This window comes from Somniosus microcephalus, chromosome 3 (genome assembly GCF_052327205.1).
Source record: "Somniosus microcephalus isolate GS21.2 chromosome 3, FLI_Smic_1.0, whole genome shotgun sequence".
Taxonomy (NCBI): domain Eukaryota; kingdom Metazoa; phylum Chordata; class Chondrichthyes; order Squaliformes; family Somniosidae; genus Somniosus; species Somniosus microcephalus.
In genome coordinates this window covers 311,319,662-311,343,005 of record NC_140989.1, presented here as the reverse complement: position 1 = coordinate 311,343,005, position 23,344 = coordinate 311,319,662, and the positions used below count along the sequence as shown (strand labels likewise).

The 23,344-nt window shown below is 42.1% G+C and overlaps 2 protein-coding genes across 2 annotated transcripts in view; one reads left to right on the top strand and one right to left on the bottom strand.

Moving 5' to 3' along the window:
• ttc39a (tetratricopeptide repeat domain 39A) overlaps positions 1-20,832 on the top strand; it is a 126,384-nt gene extending 105,552 nt beyond the window's left edge. The window contains exons 13-18 of the mRNA XM_085982908.1: positions 4,483-4,574; positions 9,277-9,397; positions 9,921-10,032; positions 12,153-12,267; positions 12,632-12,748; positions 19,469-20,832. Coding sequence (XP_085839034.1) covers positions 4,483-4,574; positions 9,277-9,397; positions 9,921-10,032; positions 12,153-12,267; positions 12,632-12,748; positions 19,469-19,586 — 675 coding nt within the window. The 3' untranslated portion in view covers positions 19,587-20,832. The remainder of the gene's footprint in view (positions 1-4,482; positions 4,575-9,276; positions 9,398-9,920; positions 10,033-12,152; positions 12,268-12,631; positions 12,749-19,468) is intronic.
• Positions 1-23,344, bottom strand: part of rnf11b (ring finger protein 11b) — a 186,318-nt gene that overhangs the window by 93,464 nt on the left and 69,510 nt on the right. The window lies entirely within an intron of this gene.

Genomic DNA, 23,344 nt, shown 5'->3' with positions numbered 1-23,344 from the left:
ATCTAGTCTGTCCAGGCCTGACAGAATTTTATAGGTTTCGATGAGATCCCCTCTCAATCTTCTAAACTCCAGTGAGTATAAGCCCAATTGACACAATCTCTCCTCGTACATCATTCCTGCCATCCCAGGTATCAGCCTGGTGAATCTTCGCTGCACTCCCTCCATGGCAAGAACGTCCTTCCTCCGATAAGGTGACCAAAACTGCACACAATACTCAAGGTGCGGTCTCACCAAGGCCCTGTACAACTGCAGCAAGACATCCCTGTTCCTGTACTCGAACCCTCTTGCTACGAAGGCCAACATACCATTTACCTTCTTAACCGCCTGCTGCACCTGCATGCTTACCTTCAGTGACTGATGCACAAGAATACCTAGGTCTCTTTGCACTTCCCCTTCTCCCAATCTATTGCCATTCAAATAATAATCTGCCTTCCTATTTTTGCCACCAAAGTGGATAACCTCACATTTATCCACATTATAGTGCATTTGCCATGTTTCTGCCCAATCACCCAACCTGTCCAAATCGTACTGGAGTTTCACGACATCCTCCTCACAGCATACCCTCCCACCCAGCTTTGTGTCGTCTGCAAATTTGGAGATATTACATCCAATTCCCACATCCAGATCATTAATATATATTGTGAACAGCTGGGGTCCTAGGACCGATCCTTGCGGTACCCCACTAGTCACTGCCTGCCACTCAAAACGACCCGTTTATTCCAACTCTTTGCTTTCTGTCCGCCAACCAGTTCTCTATCCAAGTCAATACCTTGCCCCCAATCCCATGTGCCTTAATTTTGCACGCTACTCTCTTATGCGGGACCTTATCGAAAGCCTTCTGAAAGTCCAAATACACCACATCCACTGGTTCTCCCTTATCTATTTTACCAGTTACATCCTCAAAAAATTCCAGTAGATTAGTCAAGCAAAGGAGTTAGATTGGAGCTGAGTTTCAGAACATTATCCCACAAGTACTTTACTGCTTGGTGTTTGCAGTGGATGGAAAGATATTCTGCCACTGTGTTGTACAATATTGCTGAGCACATCGTGCAAAAATACTAGTCAGTAAAATGTTGTCTTAATGCAGGCTGGCTTTGCTGCTCCCTGAAAATGTGACTATGTTTGTGGCACTCTGGAGAGTAACATCACCCCCACAGCTAGTTAGAAGCCTCTGATCTTCAGCTGGAAATGATGCACTCTTAGATTGCCCGCATTAGGGCGGTGAAGAAATGTGTTTTAAATAAGCTGCTTTCCATTTTAAAATGAGCTAAAAGCAAGGTGCTTCAATTTTCTTTATCATTCTAGTGCTTCGTGCCAGAAATGAAAATATGAATGTGCTAAAAATACATTTATGTATCAGCAGTTAGTGACTCAGACTTGGGCTTAATTGAGGCACTGAAGCAATGAGATCCAAGTTCTGCAACATTTATGCTACATTTGAATTTAAACCTTCAGAATTCATTTGCAGGGTCAACAAAGTGGATGATGGAGACAAGTAGTACAACAAAAATGGACTCTAATGTCTTTGCCTGTGTTTTATGCTGTGCCAGTATTAAGTGAAAATTGTGCAAAGATCCAGACATTTAAAATTGCAGTAATGTGGGCACTGTCAACATCACTAAGTAATTGGGTCTAAGTTCCATTGAATACTTGATGGTAGTAAGAATGCTAGGCTCTCCGTGTAAATACAGCATTTGACCTTAAGGAGTTGCCCTACATAAACATAAACTCAATACAAGTTGATACCTAGGTAATCAGCTTAGAGAGAGACTGGAAGACAAGGGTTGGACATAATACACACCAGCTGAAGTTGTGACTCTAGTGCAGGTTTACACTGTCTGCTAATATGTTGATATCCCAAAGTACAGTTTAATAAACTATTTTTGGAGAGGCAGGAAGACATCAGGTGAATGAATGAAAACCTGGACAATTTACACATTAATGGTTATATTGGAAGATGACTGTCAGTTTTCTTGCATCTCTTTTCTGATTTTCTTAAGAAAAATATTGAGGAGACATATGGCACAAGCCTGCAGCTGGGTGGTGTAGTGGGTTTGAATATTTCTTCATTTCTGAGACATAGGTTTGAATATATTTAAGAGTGATGGTTTAAGAGAATGGTATCACAATCCCTGGTCTCTTTTGTCACTTGTTCTTGGTCTCTGAAGAATTCTATGCAAACTGAAATTGGACAGTCCGGGGTGTCAGCGGGCAGGATCAGTGGCGGTTGGGTGGGAAAGTGGTTTTTTTTGACAGTGGGTCGGCAACCCGCCTTTCCCAATGTCGGGCCTGTCAGCGCTGAGCAGCCCGACAGGCAGCAGTGAGTGACCCAATTAAACGAATTATAATGTACTTACCAGACCCCTAACAGGCTTTTTTACCTTACTTTTTAACTTTAACTTCATGGCCACGAGAACCACGCTGTTCAGTGACCATGTCTGTCAACCTGAGGCAGGAGATCAGTGATCATTGCGCCAGCTGATTACTTGACAGCTTCAAATGTACAGTAAAAGCTCCCGGACAGAGATCACTTTCCTCAGCCACAAGCTGCTCCTCACTGCATTTCCACAACAGATTCAGCCTGCTGCAAGCATTTTCATTAGTTTCCATTCAGTCTCACCTCGTTACCTCTCTCACTATTGACAAATTGCTTCTGTCCTCTGTAACTCACCTGCCATCTATTCTATCAGCATGGGCGCCGTTTATACTGTCCGACCTTGGTCCTCAGAATCCCACCACCATCAGCCGCAGCACCAGGCATACCAACCTTCTCTGCAATCACCTGATGCTGCACAACACAGAGGGCATCAGCACCCAAGCACATTGCTGCCCGGGAGGTCAGGGATGGCCTCATCATGGCCAGATTTACTTAACATTACGCTGTACACCCTGGCTGCAACATGATGTGCCAGGTTGGCACCACCCCACACCAACATCATAAAACATCTCTACAACGACCAAGCCATTCCTTTCACACTCATCACCATTGCGGGGGGTACCAATACATCTCATCATTCACTGTAACTCACTAAGCCACTTCCAAAGGTGCACATAAATCTGTCCAAGACTGGAAAGTATTGAAAAAAATGATTTCAATGTTTGACAGCACATTAATAGAAACTTCACATAAACATTGAATAAAACACCCAAGTGGCTACCCTTATGTGGTGCTGGTTGGTATGATTGCACTAGGATGAGGGCGAGTGTGAGGGGTGGCTAGTGAGATGGGGATGTGATAATGTAGATAGAGAGGGATGGGTGGAGGTGCAAGGTAAGTTGGTGTAAGGATGTGCAGGACGAGGGTAGGGAAGGCAGAGTGATGGGGATGTGATGAGAGGCACAGCAGGATGAAGTTGAGTGTGGCTTTGTACTAACGTTTACTGATAATGAGATCCTTGCTTGTGCCCTCCTGTGCAATGTGCAACCAGGCTGTTTTGGTCTCCTGGGGAGGTGTCTTCTGCCCATCAGAAGGGAAGAGGACCTCCCTGCGTGCTCTGACTCCCTCTATAAGCATGGGTGCAGCCCAACACCTCTGTTCTCTGTTCGGAAATGCACTGGGCGGGCTTAACAAGCCCCATCAACGTAATTTAATTTTGGTCAGCGGGATAGAGCCAGCAGCGAGGCCGCGACCAGCCACCGACATTACCTGCCCCAGACCCGCCGAGGTGAGCAAAATCCCGGCCCAAGTTCCTAGTAGATTGTAGATGTATGGATCAAATAATCATCTACAACTATAGGTACTTTTCCATTGACAGAATGCTGGTAACTGTAGGAACACATTACTGCCACTATCGATGGCACTCTCTGACCCAACTTTTCATCGTTATGAGGTTGGAGGCAGGGAAACAAATGTCTCTTTCTATTGGTTTACCAATATGAAACTAGAGGGACACAGGAAAGATAAAACTTCCTGCTCCTGAAATGCCAACCTTGTAAATCTAGAATCCATCAAAAAGGAACCAGATTGAGACCACCAGGGTGGCACATGCCTTGATCTAGCAATAATCTAGTTTACGGTATTAATATGAGAGTGTTTTAAGTTTAGAGCAGTATCTGTAACATCGATTCAGTCCATGTGTCCTTATTTGGCACTGCATGATTACAGTGAAAAAAATGTTTTTGCCTCCAAGAGCTAGGTTTGAATCTAACCTGGACAGAAAGGATGAAATTCTCCCTACTTTGATTGGATAAGATAAAACGGAAAACTCTCCAAAAACGCTGTTATTGCAAAGATGGCATGGAGACTTGTTTTCACTGGTTATTATAATAAATTAGCTATTTATTTATAATCACACAGATTATAAACAGAAGTCAAATCAGTCTGGTCACTCCTAATACTGGAATTAAATAATTTATGTACGGTTAAAAAAATTACTGGAGGTGGGGGGAGGGGAGGGTGGAAATACTGAAAAGGCTGAAACAAACAAAAATAAATCTAAAATAGTCGGGTTTGACGATCGCCTTAATCTTTTCCTTTAACAGTCTACATACATGTACATGAAAGCAGCCTATCTCAACATGTGTGGGGATGAGGACGTCCAGCCTTTTGGGGATGATGAAATTGAACTTTTCAGGTCAGCCTTTCAATGAATGCTTGCATGAATTTGCTTTTATTGTATTTTTTATAATATTTTTAATCTTGGGAAATATAAATGTTTTTGGCAAACAGTTTTAACTTCTTGACATGTCTTATCAGGGGTTAGAAACATAGAAGATAGGAGTAGGCCATTCGGCCCCTCGAGCCTGCTCCGCCATTCAATGAGATCATGGCTGATCATCCAAATTCAGTACCCTGTGCCTGTCTTCTCCCCATATCCCTTGAGCCTTAAGAAATATATCCAACTCCTTCTTGAATATAGTTAATGAATTGGCCTCAACTGCCTTCTGTGGTAGAGAATTCCACAGGTTCACCACTCTGGGTGAAGAAACTCCTCCTCATCTCTGTCCTAAATAGCTTACCCCTTATCTTTAGACTGTGACCCCTGGTTCTGGACTCCCCGCCATCGGGAACATCCTGCATCTAGTCTGTCTAATCCTGTTAGAATTTTATAAGTTTCAATGAGATCCCCTCTCATTCTTCTAAACTCCAGCGAGTATAAGCCCAATCGACCCAATCTGTCCTCGTACGTCATTGAGTTGGATCATCCAAGCTTAGTAAAGTAAAATTATTGAGTTTCCTACTTCAGTGCATATACTTGATTGTTTTTAAAAAAAAAATCAAATTAAATTTTTGAAAAGAAAACACTGGACCTGAATTTGCGGTCGGAGGCTTCCTGCGGGCGAATGCCTCCGCACCACAAGAAAAGTACGAACCTAGCTGATGGTCCCGGAGATTCGTAGACTCGCGCTCCTGGGCCTCTACGCCTACACATGCATAACAGCCCGTCCCGAAGGGGGATTAGCTGTCTGCCTCCTCCCTTCCTCATCCTCCTCCTAAGGTGGTTCCGCAATTCCTGGGCCATCATGATGGCCAAGTTGTGAAACCCGCTCTGCCAAGTACTGGAGGGCTCCTCCCAAGCGGTCAAGGCAGAGGAACCGTTGCCTCAGTAGCCCGATGGTCTGCTCGATGTTCCTGGTGAAAGCATGACTCCCATTATAAGCGGAGGGGAGACATCAGCCAGGTGCAGAACGGCTAGCCCTGGTCTCCGTACTGCCATCCTTGAGTTTCAGGTGGTGGTTGGAAGATTGCTGGCACACCGACTGACACAGGATGAAGGCATCATGGCTGTTGCCAGGAGCATGGGCACTGGCCATCAGTAAACACTGGGCTTGGTCGCACAACAACTGCACATTAAGTGAGTGGTAGCCTTTGCGGTTCCGGAAGATCTCATAAGAACTAGGAGCAGGAGTAGGCTATTCGGGCCCTCGCGCCTGCTCTGCCATTCAACAAAATCATGGCTGATCTGATCTTGGCCTCAACTCGACTTTTCTGCCTGTTCACCATAACCCATGACTCTCCTGTAGTTCAAAAATCTGTCCGTCTCAGCCTTGAATATATTCACTGACTCAGCCTCCACAGCTCTCTGGGTTAGAGAATTCCAAAGATTCACGACCCTCAGCTCTGTCTTAAATGGACGACCCTTATTCTGAAACTATGGCCCCTAGTTCTAGATTCCCCCACGAGGGGAAACATCCTCTCAGCATCTATCCTGTCAAGCCCCCTCAGAATCCTATGTTTCAATAAGATCACCTCTCATTCTTCTAAACTCCAGTGAGTATAGGCCCAACCTTTCCTCATAAGACAACCCCTTCATCCCATGAATCAACCTAGTGAACCACCTCCAATGCAAGTATATCCCTCCTTAATTAAGATCATCAAAGCTGTCCGCAGTACTCCAGGTGTGGTCTCCCCAACGCCATGTACAGTTGTAGCAAGACTGCCCAACTTTTATACTCCATCCCCCTTCCAATAAAGGCCAACATTCCATTTGCCTTCCTAATTACTTGTTGCACCTGCATGCTAACTTTTTGTTTCATGTATGAGGATAGAGATCCTTCTGTACTGCAGCATTCTGTAGTCTCTCCCCATTTAAATAATATTTTGTTTTTCTTATTCTTCCTACCAAAGTGGATAACCTCACATTTTCCCACATTATACTCCATCTGCCAATTTTTTGCCCACTCACTTAACCTATCTATATCCCTTTGCAGACTCTCTGTCCTCCTCACAACTTGCTTTCCCACCTATCTTTGTATTGTCAGCAAATTTGGCTACAGTCCACTCAGTCCCTTCATCCAAGTCATTAATATAGATTGTAAATAGTTGAGGCCCCAGCACTGATCCCTGCTGCACCCCACTAGTTACAGTTTGCCAACCTGAAAATGACCCATTTATCCCAACTCTGTTTTCTGTTAGTTAGCCAATCCTTGATCCATACTAATATATTACCCCCAACCCCATGAGCTCTTATCTTGTTTAGTAACCTTTTATGTGGCACCTTATCGAATGTCTTCTGGAAATCCAAATACACTACATCTACTGGTTCCCCTTGATCTACCCTGTTCATTATATCCTCAAAGAACTCTAAGAAATTTCTCAAACACTATTTCCCTTTCATAAAACCATGTTGACTCTGCTTGATTGTATTATGATTTTCTAAATGTCCTGCCAGTACTCCCTTAATAATGGATTCCAGCATTTTCCCAATGGCAGATGTTAGGCTAACGGGCCTACAGTTTCCTGCTTTCTGTCTCCCTCCTTTTACATTTGGGGTTTTCCAATCCGCTGGGACCTTTCCAGAATCTAGGGAACTTTGGAAGATTACAACCAATGCATCTACTATCTCTGCAGCCACTTCTTTTAAGACCCTAGGATGTAGGCCATCAGCTCATGGGGACTTGTTAGCCTTAAGTCTCAATAGTTTGCCTGGTACTTTTTCCTCTAGTGATGGTTTTTAAGTTCCTCCCTCCCTTTTGCCCCTTGATTATCTCCTATTATTGTGATGATTTTCATGTCTTCTACCATGAAGACAGATACAAAATATTTTTTCAAAGTCTCTGCCATTTCCTTGTTTCCCCATTATTAATTCCCCAGTCTCATCCTCTAAGGGACCAACGTTTACTTTAGCTACTCTCTTCCTTTTTATATACCTGCAGAAGCTCTTGCTGTTCTGCAAAAACCCATTGAGCCATTGGGGAGCTATTAGTAGTAGTTTGGGGAATATCTAGGGCAAGTCATGAGCCAAATGTTTGGATTAATCTAGGGATCATCAAACCTTGTAAGAGTTTAAGGAAGATTTGATTGTGTTTCCTAGACATTTGTGCCTCAGTAGCCTTTGCACGAATGTAGTGTGTAGAGGATTCAATCTTTTCTGTGGCGTGGGGGTGAAAGTGGGCAGTCTAAGTTTAGATTCTCAATATGTCACATCTGCCCACATTTAACCACTAGGCCAGGCAGTGATCCTGTGTTGTAGAGATGCTTATAGCAGGATATAAAAAAATTAAGTATTTGTGCCTTATTTTAAAGAATTAGCATTGTTGAGTTCTAAATGCTGCTGATTTAAAGCAAAATCCAGGTACTTGCAAATAAACCCATAAAAGTTATATTTGGACTATGGTTTCTTATTGCTATGCATCTCAAATTCTGATTCCACTATACTAAACGGCTGCCCTACTAATATAGCAGAAATCCCAGTAGGCAGTCATGTAGGTGAATTACAGAATCAATTCTGGCAGTTTCAATCTGAAAAGAAAATGATGTAAACTGTATCATCATGTGGGTTAACAGTCCTGCAGTGCAGTGCTACCCCCTGGTGGCAACATTTCTGTGGTTAGTAGGGACAAAATATCAATGTTTTAATGGATTTTTACAAAAGTTTTAAAGTAACTAACACTTCAAAGAAGCTGAGATTCTTACCTAAATAATCGCTTCAATATTAGAAAAGTAAAAGAGGCACAGTTTTTGCAGCAACTGGAACACTTGAACAAAGATGGCAAAAGAACTATCAAGTTAAGTACTCTATAGAAAATGTGAATCAATCCAATTTCAATTTTAAAAGTGTAGCCAGATATCCTGGTTTTAATCAGAAATTTAGGCAGAGTCAACATGGTTTTATGAAAGGGAAATAGTGTGTGGCAAATCTTAGTTTTTTTGAGGATGTAACTAGTGGGGTAGATAAGGGGGAACCAATGGATGTAGTATATTTGGATTTCCAAAAGGCATTCAGTAAGGTGCCACATAAAAGTTTGTTACTCAAGATAAGTCTCATGAGATTGGGGGTAATATATTAGCATGGATAGAGGATTGGTTAACAGACAGACAAGAGAGAGTAGGGATAAATGGGTCATTTTCAGGTTGGCAGGCTGTAACTAGTGGGGTGCCGCAAAGATCATTGCTTGGGCCTCAGCTAATTACAATCTATATTAATGACTTAGATGAAGGGACCAAGTGCCCAAGGTTACTGACAATAGAAAGCTAGGTACGAAAGCGAGGAGGACACAAACAGCCTGTAAAGGGATATAGACAGATGAAGTGAGTAGGCAAGGTGGCGGCAGATGGAGTAGGGAAGTTGTGTCTGCATGCAAGAGACTATGATCCTCAAAACCTTAGCCGACTGTGTTGTAGACATACCTAGATCTTGTGAAGTGCTGCTTCAACATACCAGTGGCGTGCTTAATAATTAATTACTGATAAATGAATACTCCTCATTATTCTTGTGCTATGGTACTTTGGGAAGACTGATTTTGATACTTATATTTGCTCTGTTAATATTCTATGCTAGAAAATATTGGAGAATATTAAACACATCTATACCTCCACACACTTTTTGTCACCAGAAAAGTGCCAAGTATGAAACAGAAAATTGCTGGGAAGTCTCTGCCTACAGAAAAGTTTGCGATTAGAAAGGCTCGACGGTATCTTTCACAGAATCCTGTAAAACTCCCAGTACCTGCTTTGGTGAGTACTGGTACATATAGCAATGTACTATAGTTTCGCAAAGGTCACCAGTCTGAGCTTTCCTTTGTTCTTTTTTGTGATGATGTAATTTTATCATGGGATGTGATCATTTTGTGAATGAAACGACTGTCTCATTACTGGTGTAAACCTACTGCAATGTATTCTCTCCCCCTCCTTTTCTTCCTTTTGTATCTCTAGCTCTCCTGTTCCCCCTCTCATATTACTGTTGTGAATCGTGTGCAATTCAGAGACTCTATGATCCTGGTACCAAACCTATAACAATCAACAGGACAGAATTGAAGTATTGCAGTGTTTGTGTGCACCAACGGGTAGCAAATTTGATGTATTTTTTTAAGCCACTTAAGCCAGATTATGGAGGTTACTGTAGAGCAAAGCACCTTTTTTTCCCCCGAAGTAACCTTGACCACTTAAAATTTGTTTTTAGTTAAAAATCTTTCATGAAAAGCACCTACATTTGGTGTACAGAGCAGCAAAAGTGATAATTTAATTAATATATTTTCAGGAAATGATGTATATTTGGAATGGCTACACAGTGATTGGGAAACATCAAGATCTGACTGAAGGCATGCTCGAGACACTTAATGAAGCTGAGAGGACACTTGACAGTGCCCCAGGTAAGGCCAGTCTGAAGCTCCTGCTGAACTTCGCATTAAGCAGTAATGAATCTGTAGAATTATGGAAAGGTAGGAGAGAACTGCAAGACACACATCTGAGGGTTTTGGATATCCCACAAGAGTAAATACATATTACCTGAATCTTGAGATTCTCCTAATGGCTTTAATAATATATAATATTGAGAGTGTTGTTCTCTGGGGACTGAATGGCACAATGCCACTGAACACTGTCCTTTCAATTTTAGGAGTTGGGTTTGGAGCCAACTCCGACTGGTTGTATGAAACTATCATTTTCCAGTCGTGTAGTGGTTATATTTCTGGACTAATAATCCAGAGAATATGAGAGTTCAAAGTGCACGTTGGCAGTTTACAAATTTGAATTCAGTTCTAAAAATCTGGAAATAAAACAGCTGGTATCAGTTAAAGTGATGACAACACTGCCATATGGTCGTAAAATCCCAACTGGAAACCTGTCGTTACCCGGTCTGACCTATATGGAACTGCCCTCTGAAGTGGCCTAGCAAGCCATTCAGTTGTATTAAACTGCTACAAAGTGGGAAACTGGGGATGGCCAATAAATGCCAGCAATGCCCACATCCTGAGAATGAATAAAAACTTTATTCTTGCCAGCTGTAATGGTCTTAGTCAGCAGTCTTAACCCAGTTTGCCAGTGGGTGTGACCCCAAAAGCACAAAATCACCAATAATTCAGCACAAAATGTCACTAAATTAGCAATTTTGTTCAGAGAAACCATACGGATGGTTGGTTTGGAAAATGGCAAAAATGTGACTGGTACACTGAAGGGGGTACATGTGTGAACTTTGTACACCATTAATATCCACAGGAGTTCTCCCTAATCTCCACTTTAACTGCGGTGGAAAACCTGAAGTGGCATTTCCCCAGGGTTTCCATGGATTGTCCGCTAACGGTCCGGCAGACAATTTGGCGATCCCCACAGAAATTTGTATACATATTAAAATACATCAGGCATGACAATAGTGATAATTTTTTAATGTAAAGTTATTATAATTTGTACTACAATCATGAAATGAGTACACTGAAGTTGGTTTCATGTACCAGTGTATGCAATCTGCAAAGAGCCCATTGCACCCAGAATTCACCAACATGTCACTCGTTACTCAAAGTTCTCACCGCTGGGCTGTTTCTTCAAGTACCAGTTTGGTACTTCTAAAAATAGAATGATACACAAGGAGAACAAGTCTGATGGACACCAGTAGGATGTATCCCAGTTCTAATCCTGAAGTGCAAAATTAAGATTTGTAGGAGGAAGTATTATCATACATTCAAACACTGAATTTTGCTCTGTGCGGTGTAATAATCACGTCTTCAGCTCAGTCACATGATCTGTTTAATATATACTGGATTAAGTTGTAATTTTCCTTGACATCTTCACTTGTGCCAGTAATTCTTCTTCATTTTTCTCATTAGATATGCAATGGTAGAGCTGACTGTCTTTTAAAGTTTTATTCTTTTGGGAAGAACCTGTTCTCTGCTCTACACCTCCCAACAGCAGCACAATTTAGGTTCAAATAGTGATGGCAACCTGCATTCTAGCTCAGTACAGAACGGATTGTTCTGCACTGTCTAGGTGCCATCTTTCAGGAGACATTAAAATAGAGGCCCTGGCTGCCCCCTCAGGTGGATGTAAAAATTCCATGGCACTATTTGAAGAGCAGCAGCAGCATTCTCCTGGTTTCCCAGGCAACATGAATCCTTCAATCAACACCACCTCTAAAAAAAACAGATTATCTGGTCCTTCATCTCATTGCTATTAGCAAGACCTTGCTGTGCACAAATTGGCTTCCACATTTACCTACATTACAACAGTGACTGTACTTCAGAAAGTACTTCATTAGCTATGAAGCAGTTTGGGGCATTCTAAGAATGTGAAAAGTCCTAAATAAATGAACGTTTAAAAAAATAATGTTCTTTAGGGTACACAAGATGAACTAATACTTTCTGGATGACTTTAACAACGGTGTCTAATTTTCCTTCAGATACCTCAACGTGCACATCTTTCACTAAAGGAAAACAAGGTTAAATAATGAGATACATTTGTGACTTTTTTTAAAACTCTTCTGATCACTTTTCTCTTTCAGTAACTGAGTTCCTGATGGATGACCAGTGTTTGGTGAAGCTGCTCAAAGGCCTTTGTCTGAAGCACTTGGACAAACTGTTGGAAGCAGAGCAGTACTTTAGCTGGATTCATACAAAGTAAGTACAACTGACTGAAATCTACTATAGATTCTAAACATGTTCCCCTACTATTGTTAGATTTGGTAAAGGAATTCTGCATTCCTGTAGCTTTGAATGGAAGTAAAATTCCCATGATACTATTTGAAGAGTAGCTGCCACCAAAGAAAGAGACCTCCTCTGGCTTACCATGGAGCAGCGCTGATGGTGAATGCGGAGGGGTCTGGTGTCAAGACTGTTCTGTCCACCTTGGTGAAAAATAGTAGAGAACCTAAAAAGGAAAGCAGTGTTGGAATTATTGCTGATTTTAATCCCAGATCAGCATATTATTTTTTCCATTATTCTTTAAATTAACCAGTTATTTTGCTGTTGCTTTTTGTTTCAGTGAGCAGATGATCAAATATGACCATTACTTGATTCCAAATGCTCTGCTTGAACATGGTCTCCTCTGCATGCAAAAAGGAAGAAATGATGAGGCGCTAAAATTTCTGGAAAGTGCAAAGTAAGAAAATCTAAATTGTTTTGTCCAGAAAATACTGCTGAAAGACCTGCTATTCTTCATTTCACACCCTCCACACCCTGTAGTACAGCCTAGCTCAACAGGTTCTCGGGAAACCATATGCTGAGAATGTACATGAATATGTTGTCATCAGATTGCAGATAGGTGGTGTTGCATAGGGTTTCCTATTCTCATATCGTATAAAGAGCCAGAACCTATGCCATTGCAGAAATTCATTCATGCAAAGGTTCCAGTAGTAGAACTTTTGCCTCTGAATCAGAAGGTTGTACAGGAAACTTTGGTTTATCCAGAGGTTATATGTCCGGAATATTCGATCTAACGGCAAGAATCAGGAGCCATTTTCTATAAGTTTTTTTTAGTTCTCGTTGCTTTTTTTTCCCCCCAGTCAGGCACTGCAAGGTCTGTAGCTATAGCAACAGCTTCAGCTAGAGACGCTTGCAGCTGCAGCCGACTGTTTAGAAGCTGTTGCTAAGCAACAGTGTTTGTTATGGAGATGAAAACCTCCGTATGCTTCAACATTAACTTTGTCTGTCCGGCAGTTTTGATAGATCGGCAACAGCTCGGTCCCGGATATCAAAGTTTCCTGTAAGTTCAAGCTCTACTCCAGAATTTGAGCACATAACCTAGGTTGATATTTCAGTGCAATACTGAGTGGGTGCTATGTCGTCAGAGGTGGGACGTTAAACTGGGCCCCCCTCTACCTGAACAGGCATAAAAGATCCAATGGCACTTTTTTGAAGAAAAGCAGGGCGTTCTTCCAGCCTCAACAAACACCGATCAAGCAACCATTTATCTCACTACTGTTCGTCAGACCTTGCTAAAGTCCTAAAAAACAGAATTTGAAGTCTCGGCACCAGCCAACATACCTTTTGAAAATATCATAGTAAACTCTGATTTAAGGCAAGCTACAAAAGAAACCAACTTATTGTTCTTTAACTCATATGCTAAAATGTGTGACCAGTCCACTACTCTTTATATGACCATATAGAGAGCAAATAAAGTAGGCAAAAACAAACGAGTACTAGTAGCCAAAAGCTAAGGTACAAATATTGAAATTTTACACCCAGCACAGAGTACCTGAAACTGTTGTATTACAGCACACAGCTCCTCACAGATTCTGCAGTTCATTGTCTAAATCACAAGCAAACTAAATGTCTCCAGCATTGGAACAAATGATCTGCCCAAGCTTTATAGAAGTCCGGATTTTGCGGTCAGCGGCAAAGTGACTATGCTCACAGAAAGCTGTCCACAAGGATCTAGCGATCTCTGTAGCGTTAATTTCATTCTGGCACCATCTATAGGGGATCTCTGGCGTCCAGCAACAGTGATGTCATCAAGCAGGCTAAGCAGCCAATTACATTGAAAAATTCTCACAGGCAGCAAACCAGGAAGTAACAAGCAGGTTTTAATGATTCACTTTTTATAAATTTTACAGGAAGTGAAATACATTTTGGGACATACATGGGATTATAGTAGATGCTGAAATATCAAACAAACTTTAAAAAAGAAATATTTAAAAAAAATCTAATTTTTATAATGGAGAAATTTGACATTCCACACATTAAAATTAGTTTTTCACAGACAAAGAGGTTATTCAGCAGTAATTATGACTTAGTAAGCCATTCAGTTACACCTCACTGAACATAGCTTAACTCTATCAGGGTTTTTTTTTTACAGCGTGATTAAAGTGTAAAAAATGGAAGGTCACGTTAATAAATGATTTCTAACATATCCATCTGTGAAGACTTCAAGAGCCCACCCTGTGGAGGAGTGGGGAATCACCGACAGCAACTTCTGGATTTCCGCGTTTAACTGTTCATGTGCGGACGCCAAAAGTTGCTGTCCGTTTCATAGATTAATGACGGCGAACATAGACAGTTTCGCCGTCGTTACAACTGCAAAATCCAGGCCACAGTGCACAAAATACAATAAAACATTCACCATTACTAACTCTCACGATCCTATACACAAGATACTGTGACTTATAAAAAAGTAAATGACCTTGAGTTCACAAAACTCACTCTTAAGGAGTGCCTGCACTGTACTTCCTGCATTGTTCTGAACAAGATAGACAAGCACAGCAAGCCTAAAAATATCATGTCCAGTCAGGGGCTGCTGAGCACATCAATTGCTGCAAAGGGAACACCAGTTGACACCATGGGCTTGCCGGCAACAGCAACAAGGCCCAGATACCTGCCAGCATTGAGGACTCTTTTACATCCCTACCTGCCAAGAGTTTACTGGTGTCAAGAAAACACTGGCACTGACCGGCACCAAAGGAATCTCGGAAACAGATATTGTTGGCACCAACTGGCGCTGAACTTTATGTAAACCAATACAGATTACACCTGCTCCCTCCAAAGGCGGGAACTATCAATTTAGTAACATGTACACCCTTCAGCCAGGACCTTCTCAGCTCAGAGGCCCTTCTGCCATCGGTGAAAGTATCACTGAAGCAACCCTGGTGCTGGTTAACCGTGCATGCTCTTTTGTTTCAGAAGGAAATAATGAAACCTCGTAAACCAGATCTATAAACCAAACTGGTTTGATACAAGTTGCCTGAGGGTACTTTGATAGATCAAAGCCCAAATATATAGAGGTTGTTTAATGTGAGTGTCACCCAAAGTATTAAGCCAATGTAAAAGCTCCAGCGGTCCCCCACCCTGGAATGGAACCCTTCCTCCAGAAGTCACAAACCACATCTAGCACTTTTTACATAATTCCCACGGCTGTGTCCTTATGGACCACAGTCAGCTTCTAACTCAAACATAGTCTGTCAACACTGTGGAGTGCTTGAGAAGCACAGTCATAGACTTGATAATTGTAAAAGCTCAAGTCAAAGCCTACGCTAGAGTCAAAATGGCTGCACACACTTGATCAATGAATTTAGGAACAAGGATATGTCCTCATTAGCATGGGATACCATCAGGACTTTTTTTTCCACCAAAGGGCCACACTTTTGACAAAAGGTCATTGACCTTGACCTTAAACGTTAACTCTGTTTCTGTCTCTACAGATGCTGCCTGACCTGCTGAGTATTTCCAGCATTTTTTGGTTTTATTTAGGATTTGCCCACACACACCAAGAATAGGGAAATGTATCTACTGCCCTCATTCCCATGATGTCAGTGGCTGTTGAAAAGAAAAGCTCAACAAAAATGTCTGCTTCCAGGCTGCCTCTATGTCGCAGTTCTGAAGCATAAAACAGAGCAACAACAGGTGACTGAGCCACCAAAATGTGTACGGACATAGATGAGGCAGTGTAAAGAAATGTTTCAAGTCATGATCATAGAATAGTACAGCACAGAAGACAGCCATTTGCCCTATCGAGTCTGCGCCAGCTCTTTCAAAGAGCGATCAGCTAGTCCCATACACCCTCCCTTTCCCCAATCAGGCAGTGCATTGCAAATCCTAACCACTCGTTGCGTAAAAAAGTTTTTCCTCATGTCACCTCTGGTTCTTTTGCCAATCACCTTAAATTTGTGCCCTCTGGTAATCGACCTTTCAGCCATTGGAAACAGTTTCTCTTTATTTGCTCTATCTAAACCCTTCGTGATTTTAAACACCTATCAAATCTCCTTAGCCTTTTCTGCTCCAAGGAGAACAACCCCAACTTCTCTAGTCTATCCACATAACTGTAATCCCTCATTCCTCGAACCATTCTAGTAAATCTTTTCTGTACCCTCTTCAAAGCTTTCACGTCCTTCCTAAAAAGTGTGGTGCCCAGAATTGGACACAACACTCCAGCTGTGGCCGAACTTGTGTTTGGCATAACTTCCTGGCTTTTGTACCCTATGCCTCTATTTAAAAAGCCCAGGATCCCATATATTTTTTTTTTATTAACTGCTTTGTTAACTTATCCTGCCACCTTCAAAGATTTGTGCACAAACACCCCCAGGTGTCTCTGTTCTTGCACCCACTTTAAAATTGTACCATTTAGTGTGTGTGGTCTCTCCTCATTCTTCCTACCAAAATGTATCACCGCACACTTCTCTGTATTGAATTTCATCTGCCATGTGTCCGCCCATTCCACCAGCCTGTCTATGTCTTCTTGAACTCTATTACTATCTTCCTCACTGTTTACTACACTTCCAAGTTTCAGGTCATCTACAAATTTTGAAATTCTGCCCTGTACCAAGTCCAAATCATTAATGTATATCAAAAACAACAGTGGTCCTAGGTACTGGACCTTGGGGAATGCCACTGTATACCTCCCTCCAGTGTGAAAAACAGCCAACCACCACAACTCCCTTTTCTATCCCTTAACCAAATTTGTATCCATGCTGCTACAGCCCCTTTTACCCCATGGGCTTCAATGTTGCTAACAAGCCTTTCAAACGCCTTTTGAAAGTCCATTTACACATCAACTGCACTGCCCTAATCCACCCTCTTACCTCAGCAAAAAACTCAATCTATAAAAATAGATAGGAGGTACTGAAAAGGCTGGCGGCAATTAAAGTGGATAAGCCACTCGGTCCGGATGGGAAGCATCCTAGGTTACTGAGGGAAGTAAGGGTAGAAATTGCAGAGGTGCTGGCCACAATCTTCCAATCCTCCTTAAATAAAAGGATGGTGCCAAAGGACTGGAGGATTGCAAATGTTACATCCTTGTTCAAAAAAGGGTAGCAGGATAAGCAGGCAATTACAGACCAGTGAATTTAACATCGGCGGTGGGTAAGCTTTTAGAAACAATAATCCGGGAGAAAATTAACAGCCACTTGGACAAGCATGGACTAATAAAAGGAGAGCCAGCACAGATTTGTTAATGGCAAATATCTCATCCAGTATCCCAGCAACTTCCTCATTTACCATAGCTTTGGCAAAGTACTCATTTAGTACCTTAGCCATGCCTTCTGCCTCCACCAATAGTTCTCCATTTTGGTCCCTAATCAGCCCCACTGCTCATCTGAAAACTGTTAATAGGCCTAGAGGAAAAACCTTTGGATTCCCCTTTATGTTAGCTGCCAATCTATTCTCGTACTGTCGCTTTGCCCCTCTTATTTTCTTTTTCACTTCTCCTCTGTACTTTTTATATTCAGCGTGATTCTCCCTTGCTTCATCCTACTCTCCAACTCCTTTGTCATCCAGTGCACTCTGTCTTTGGTTGCCCTCCCTTTCTCCTTTGTAGGAATGTACCTAGACTGGATCCAAACCATCTCTTTAAAGGCCACCCATTGCTCCATTACATGTTTGCCTGCCAGTCTTTGACACTAATTTACACAGGCCAGATCCCTCCTCAATTTGCTGAAATTAGCCCTCCTTCAGTTAAGTATTTTTATTCTAGCTTGCTCCTTGCCCTTCTCCATAACTAATCTAAACCTTACGATACTATGATCACTATTCCTGAAGTGCTCTCCAACTGTGACATTCTCCACTTGATCCACTACATTTCCCAGGACTAGATCCAGCAATGCTTCCTTCCTCGTTAAGCAGGAAACATACCGATCAAGAAAATTCTCCTGAACACACTTCAGAAATTCCTCCCCTTCTCTGCCCTTAACACAATCACTGCCCTATTCAATATTGGGGTAGTTAAAGTCTCCCATTATCACTACTGTATAGTTCTTACACTGCTCAGTAATTTCTTTGCAAATCTGTTCCTCTATCTCCTTTGCACTATTTAGGGGCCAAAACATACACCTAGTAGCGTCATAGCTCCTTTATTGTTTCTCAACTCCAACCAAATAGATTCTGTCTTTGACCCCCTCAAGGACATTCCCTCTTTTTCGCACTAATATTTTCCTTAATCAAAAATGCTACCCCTCCTTTTTTCCCTTCCCCATCTTTCCTGAATACCTTGTACCCAGGAATATTAAGCCCCTTGTGCAGTCCTTTGCCTCATGGTGCCAGGCTCGGGACTGCACTTTTTTGAGATGTTGTTATCCTCACTGAATATCGGTTTGAGTGCGCAACTCTCCCGGAGGATTCCTGCACTGTCAGCCTCTTCCTACCCTTCTGGGTAATCATCCACTTGCTATTCTGAACCCTAGCTGGCTGTGGGGTGACTACCTCCTGGAACCTGCGATCCAAGACACACTCAGCCACCCGTATGTCCTGCAGTGAATCCAGCTGCCCCTCAAGCTCGGAAACCCTCAGTGCAAATTCAAGCAGCTGGAGGCACTTCCTGCAAACATGGACCTCCAGGACACAAGCGTCCTGAAGTTCCCACATGGTGCAGGAATTGCAGGCTACGGGTCGTAGCTGTCCCTCCATTCTAATTAGAAACTTAAAATAAACTACTTGGATACAAGGTGATTTATAAAATTGCTGTTAACTAGGTCTAAACTGCACTGTAATTTTTCTATTCACTCCTCAAAGAAAACTAGCCAACGACTAAATTATTTACTCAAGCTCAACAAGAACCACCGAGATACTAAACACAAAGAACCTAAATACACACAGAACCTAAATACACAAAGAACCTAAATACAGTGCTGGATACTTAATTTAGAATCCTTGGGTTCTGTGGCTCTACTACTCCTCTTGAGTTGGATGGGAGAAACCCCCCTTCCTCCCATTGCAATTGACCCAGCTCGGTCTCCAACCTCTGTGTTTAAGCTCAATGCTCTATGATCTGTTTAAGGTTTAAAAGTGCATCTCCATCACTATGTATTTTTAAAACTGTAGCCCTTTGGGTAAATGCATTCAGATTGTGCAAGTCATCTCCTGGAGAATTCACACTGGGTTACTTACTCTGTTACAGACAAAACTACAAGAATTATTCGATGGAGTCAAGAACACATTTTCGAATCCAAGCTGCTCTTATCAAAGTGAAATCAAACACACAAAATGGAAATCAATCATTGCCTTCTATTCGATAAGATGTGTTTAAATTATTGACACAAGACACCTACAAAATCTGCATTGATAACATGAGCAATAGTTTCTGGAGAATGTTACACCTACCTACATCCGCATCTACTGGTAATCTGTAGTGAGTTACTGTGGTACAGAACCACTGCAACCAGGCTCACAGGGTTTACATACACCACTAGGCTTACTCTGGCTCAGGGAAACAGTTAGTTATTGTTTTGGTGATCTACAGCACAATTATTCTTCGATACTTGCCTTTGTTGTAAAAATGTAATTCCATCTGTAACCATAATTGTACAAGACGAATAGTTTTAACATCCCCCAAATGCATTACCACTCAAAAACTCATGGGCATACTAAACTACTGAATAAATTTCAACATTTGTTTATTTCGAAACAGAGTCCCCATCACATAAACCGCCCATGTTTAAATTGGGCAAATAGCACAAACCATTTTCCATTACCATTATTGTCAATTACAAAGACACTGCTTACGACATCTTAAGCCTATTTCAAGTAGAAACAAGTGTTCCGTAAGTAGTTTGCATCTAGTTAAGATGCAATTATCTATTATACTTAATCCCCTCTAAATTGTGCCAGTGTTTGAAGACATTGTGAACACAAAGATTGACAAATGCGTGAACGGGGCAACTTTCAGTTATATTTTAATTAGCTGCTAATAGAAGATTTCATATGCTATGGTGATACTTGAAAGCCATGTTAACTTTTGGTACTTCCCAACTAACATAATTCTATGTCGAGAGTTTATCTATTACAGTTTGCAATTAAAGCTACACCTTCAGTTCCCCTCGCAAGCAACGTAGATTTATATAAGCTATCTAATGTGTATAGCAGGCAAATCCCATTCGCACCAACATGCCCACTATAAGTGGTGGGGACTCGATTCAGAAAGACTTCTGCATTAAATAACTTCCCCTGTCCACGTGGCAGAAGGGTCAATGGCAGGGGGGAGGCAACGAGGAACAAATATACATAAAAGTCATACCACCAATTTCATACTCAATTACTTTCCTTCAAAATATGGGAGGTTAACAAAATAGATAAAAAGTGCTCAAATATACTACCTATGGTTGCATATCAGCATTCTGGGAATGACAGGTGGGCAATGCAGTATAGATTACTTCTCTCCCTTTATTCCTGGTTTGAAATATTTGCATGTAAAGGCTTTTGGCTGAGTAAAGTTTCTGCTACCTTTACTCCACCATATGATGGATAAATAGTCATGTTTTCTCACTTTGCCACGGTGCATTTACATTGGTAGTGCCTCCCTTACTTCCCCTGATGTAGTTGGGAAAACCTCTCATGAAAATGACAGGCAGGAAAAGACCAGCTTGTTCATCAAGCTGCCCGACACCCATGATACCTGGAGCATCATGACAAGACCTTATCTAACCCTTGCGGTAAGTAATCTCATGGGGGAGGCGAAAAACAGAAGAAAAGCAACAGGGCCAATAAAGGGGGAAAAATGTGGAAAATTCCTTTCCAACCCCCTTAGGTGATCGAAATCAGTCCAGATCATCACAGTGATCATGCCTACGTTAGTTGTACGATGTGATCTCTGCCCTAGCCAAGAACTGGTCCGGCTCCCTCTTGAAGGCTAGGAGAGAGTCAGCACACACTGCACCAGCCGGCAATGCATTCCAGAGGCTCAATAGTCTCTCGGAAAAGAAGAACCGCCCAACATTCAGTCTATTGCTACTTCTGCGTAATTTACAAGCAATCCAGGTATCAGCCTGCTGAATCTTCGCTGCACTCCTTCCATGGCAAGAACATCCTTCCTCAGAGAAGGCAACCAAAACTGCACACAATACTCAGGGTGTGGTCTCACCAAGGCCCTGTACAACTGCAGCAAGACTCCCCAATCTGTCAAACTGAGATAATCTATCAATAGGCACACAATGTAGCCCTTTCATTATTTTATATACCTTTATTATCAGGTCTCTTCTAAGCCTATGCTGCTCCAAATAGACCCAGCTCTTAAATTCTGTCTGAGTAACGAAGGTTCTTTACGCTAGGGCTCATTCTTGATTCATAGAAACATAGAAGATAGGAGCAGGAGTAGGCCATTCGGCCCCTCGAGCCTGCTCCGCCATTCAATAAGATCATGGCTGATCATCCAAATTCAGTACCCTGTTCCTGCCTTCTCTCCATATCCCTTGATCCCTTTAGCCTTAAGAAATATATCCAACTCCTTCTTGAATATATTTAATGAATTGGCCTCTACTGCCTTCTTTGGCAGAGAATTCCACAGGTTCACCACTCTGGGTGAAGAAATTCCTCCTCATCTCAGTCCTAAATGGCTTACCCCTTATCCTTAGACTGTGACCCCTGGTTCTGGACTCCCCGACCATCGGGCACATCCATCCAGCATCTAGTCTGTCTAGTCCTGTTAGAATTTTATAAGTTTCGATGAGATCCCCTCTCATTCTTCTAAACTCCAGCGAGTACAAGCCCAATTGAACCAATCTCTCCTCATACGTCATTCCTGCCATCCAGGTATCAGCCTGGTGAATCTTCACTGCACTCTCTCCATGGCAAGAACATCCTTCCTCAGATAAGGCAACCAAAACTGCACACAATACTCAAGATGTGGTCTCACCAAGGCCCTGTACAACTGCAGCAAGACATCCTTGTTCCTGTACTCAAACCCTCGCTACGAAGGCCAACATACCATTTGCCTTCTTAACCGCATGCTTACTTTCAGCGACTGGTGCACAAGGACGCCCAGGTCTCGTTGCACTTCCCCTTCTCCCAATCTATTGCCATTCAGATAATAATCTGCCTTCCTGTTTTTGACACCAAAGTGGATAACCTCGCATTTATCCACGTTATATTGCATCTGCTATGCTTCTGCCCAAATCATACTGGAGTTTCTCGGCATCCTCCTCGCAGCACACACGCCCACCAGCTTTGTGTCGTCTGCAAACTTGGAGATATTACATCTAGTTCCCTCGTCCAGATCATTAATATATATTGTGAATAGCTGGGGTCCAAGGACCGATCCCTGCGGTACCCCACTAGTCACTGCCTGCCACTCGGAAAAAGAGCCGTTCATGCCAACTCTTTGCTTTCTGTCTGCCAACCAGTTCTCTAGCCAAGTCAATACCTTGCCCCCATGTGCCTTAATTTTACACGCTAATCTCTCATGCAGGACCTTATCGAAAGCCTTTTGAAAATCCAAATACATCACATCCACTGGTTCTCCCTTATCTATTTTACCAGTTACATCCTCAAAAAATTTCAGTAGATTAGTCAAGCACGATTAGTCGAGATTCGATAGGAACATACCTATGGGGCAGGTTGTGAATACAATTAAAGTATGCAGTTTTAGTATTTAATCAAAGTGAGGGATGTCAATGCCGACTATTTTTCCATTTTGACTTCCAGTTTCAGCAACGAACACTCACAGGTCAGGTATGATGTAGTCAGATGGAAAGTAAAGCATTTTTTCTCTGACTAAACACTGTGGCACAGTCCCAGAAGAGTAGTCTTCTACCATACCAGTCTGATTTTTTCTCCCCACTCAATTCTCATACTCAATAGCCTTGTGCCCTCTCTGAACGAGATTGCCAACTCAGGGAGTTGTGTTCCAGCCATCCTGAACATATTCCTGGAGGTTATCACCACATGACCCCCCCCTCTCCAAATGCCCCACACAAACAACAATTTTTTCCCTCCCCAATCACCAATATTTTTATAACTAATAAATAAAAGTATTTAAAGAAAGTGAAAAACACACTTTTTT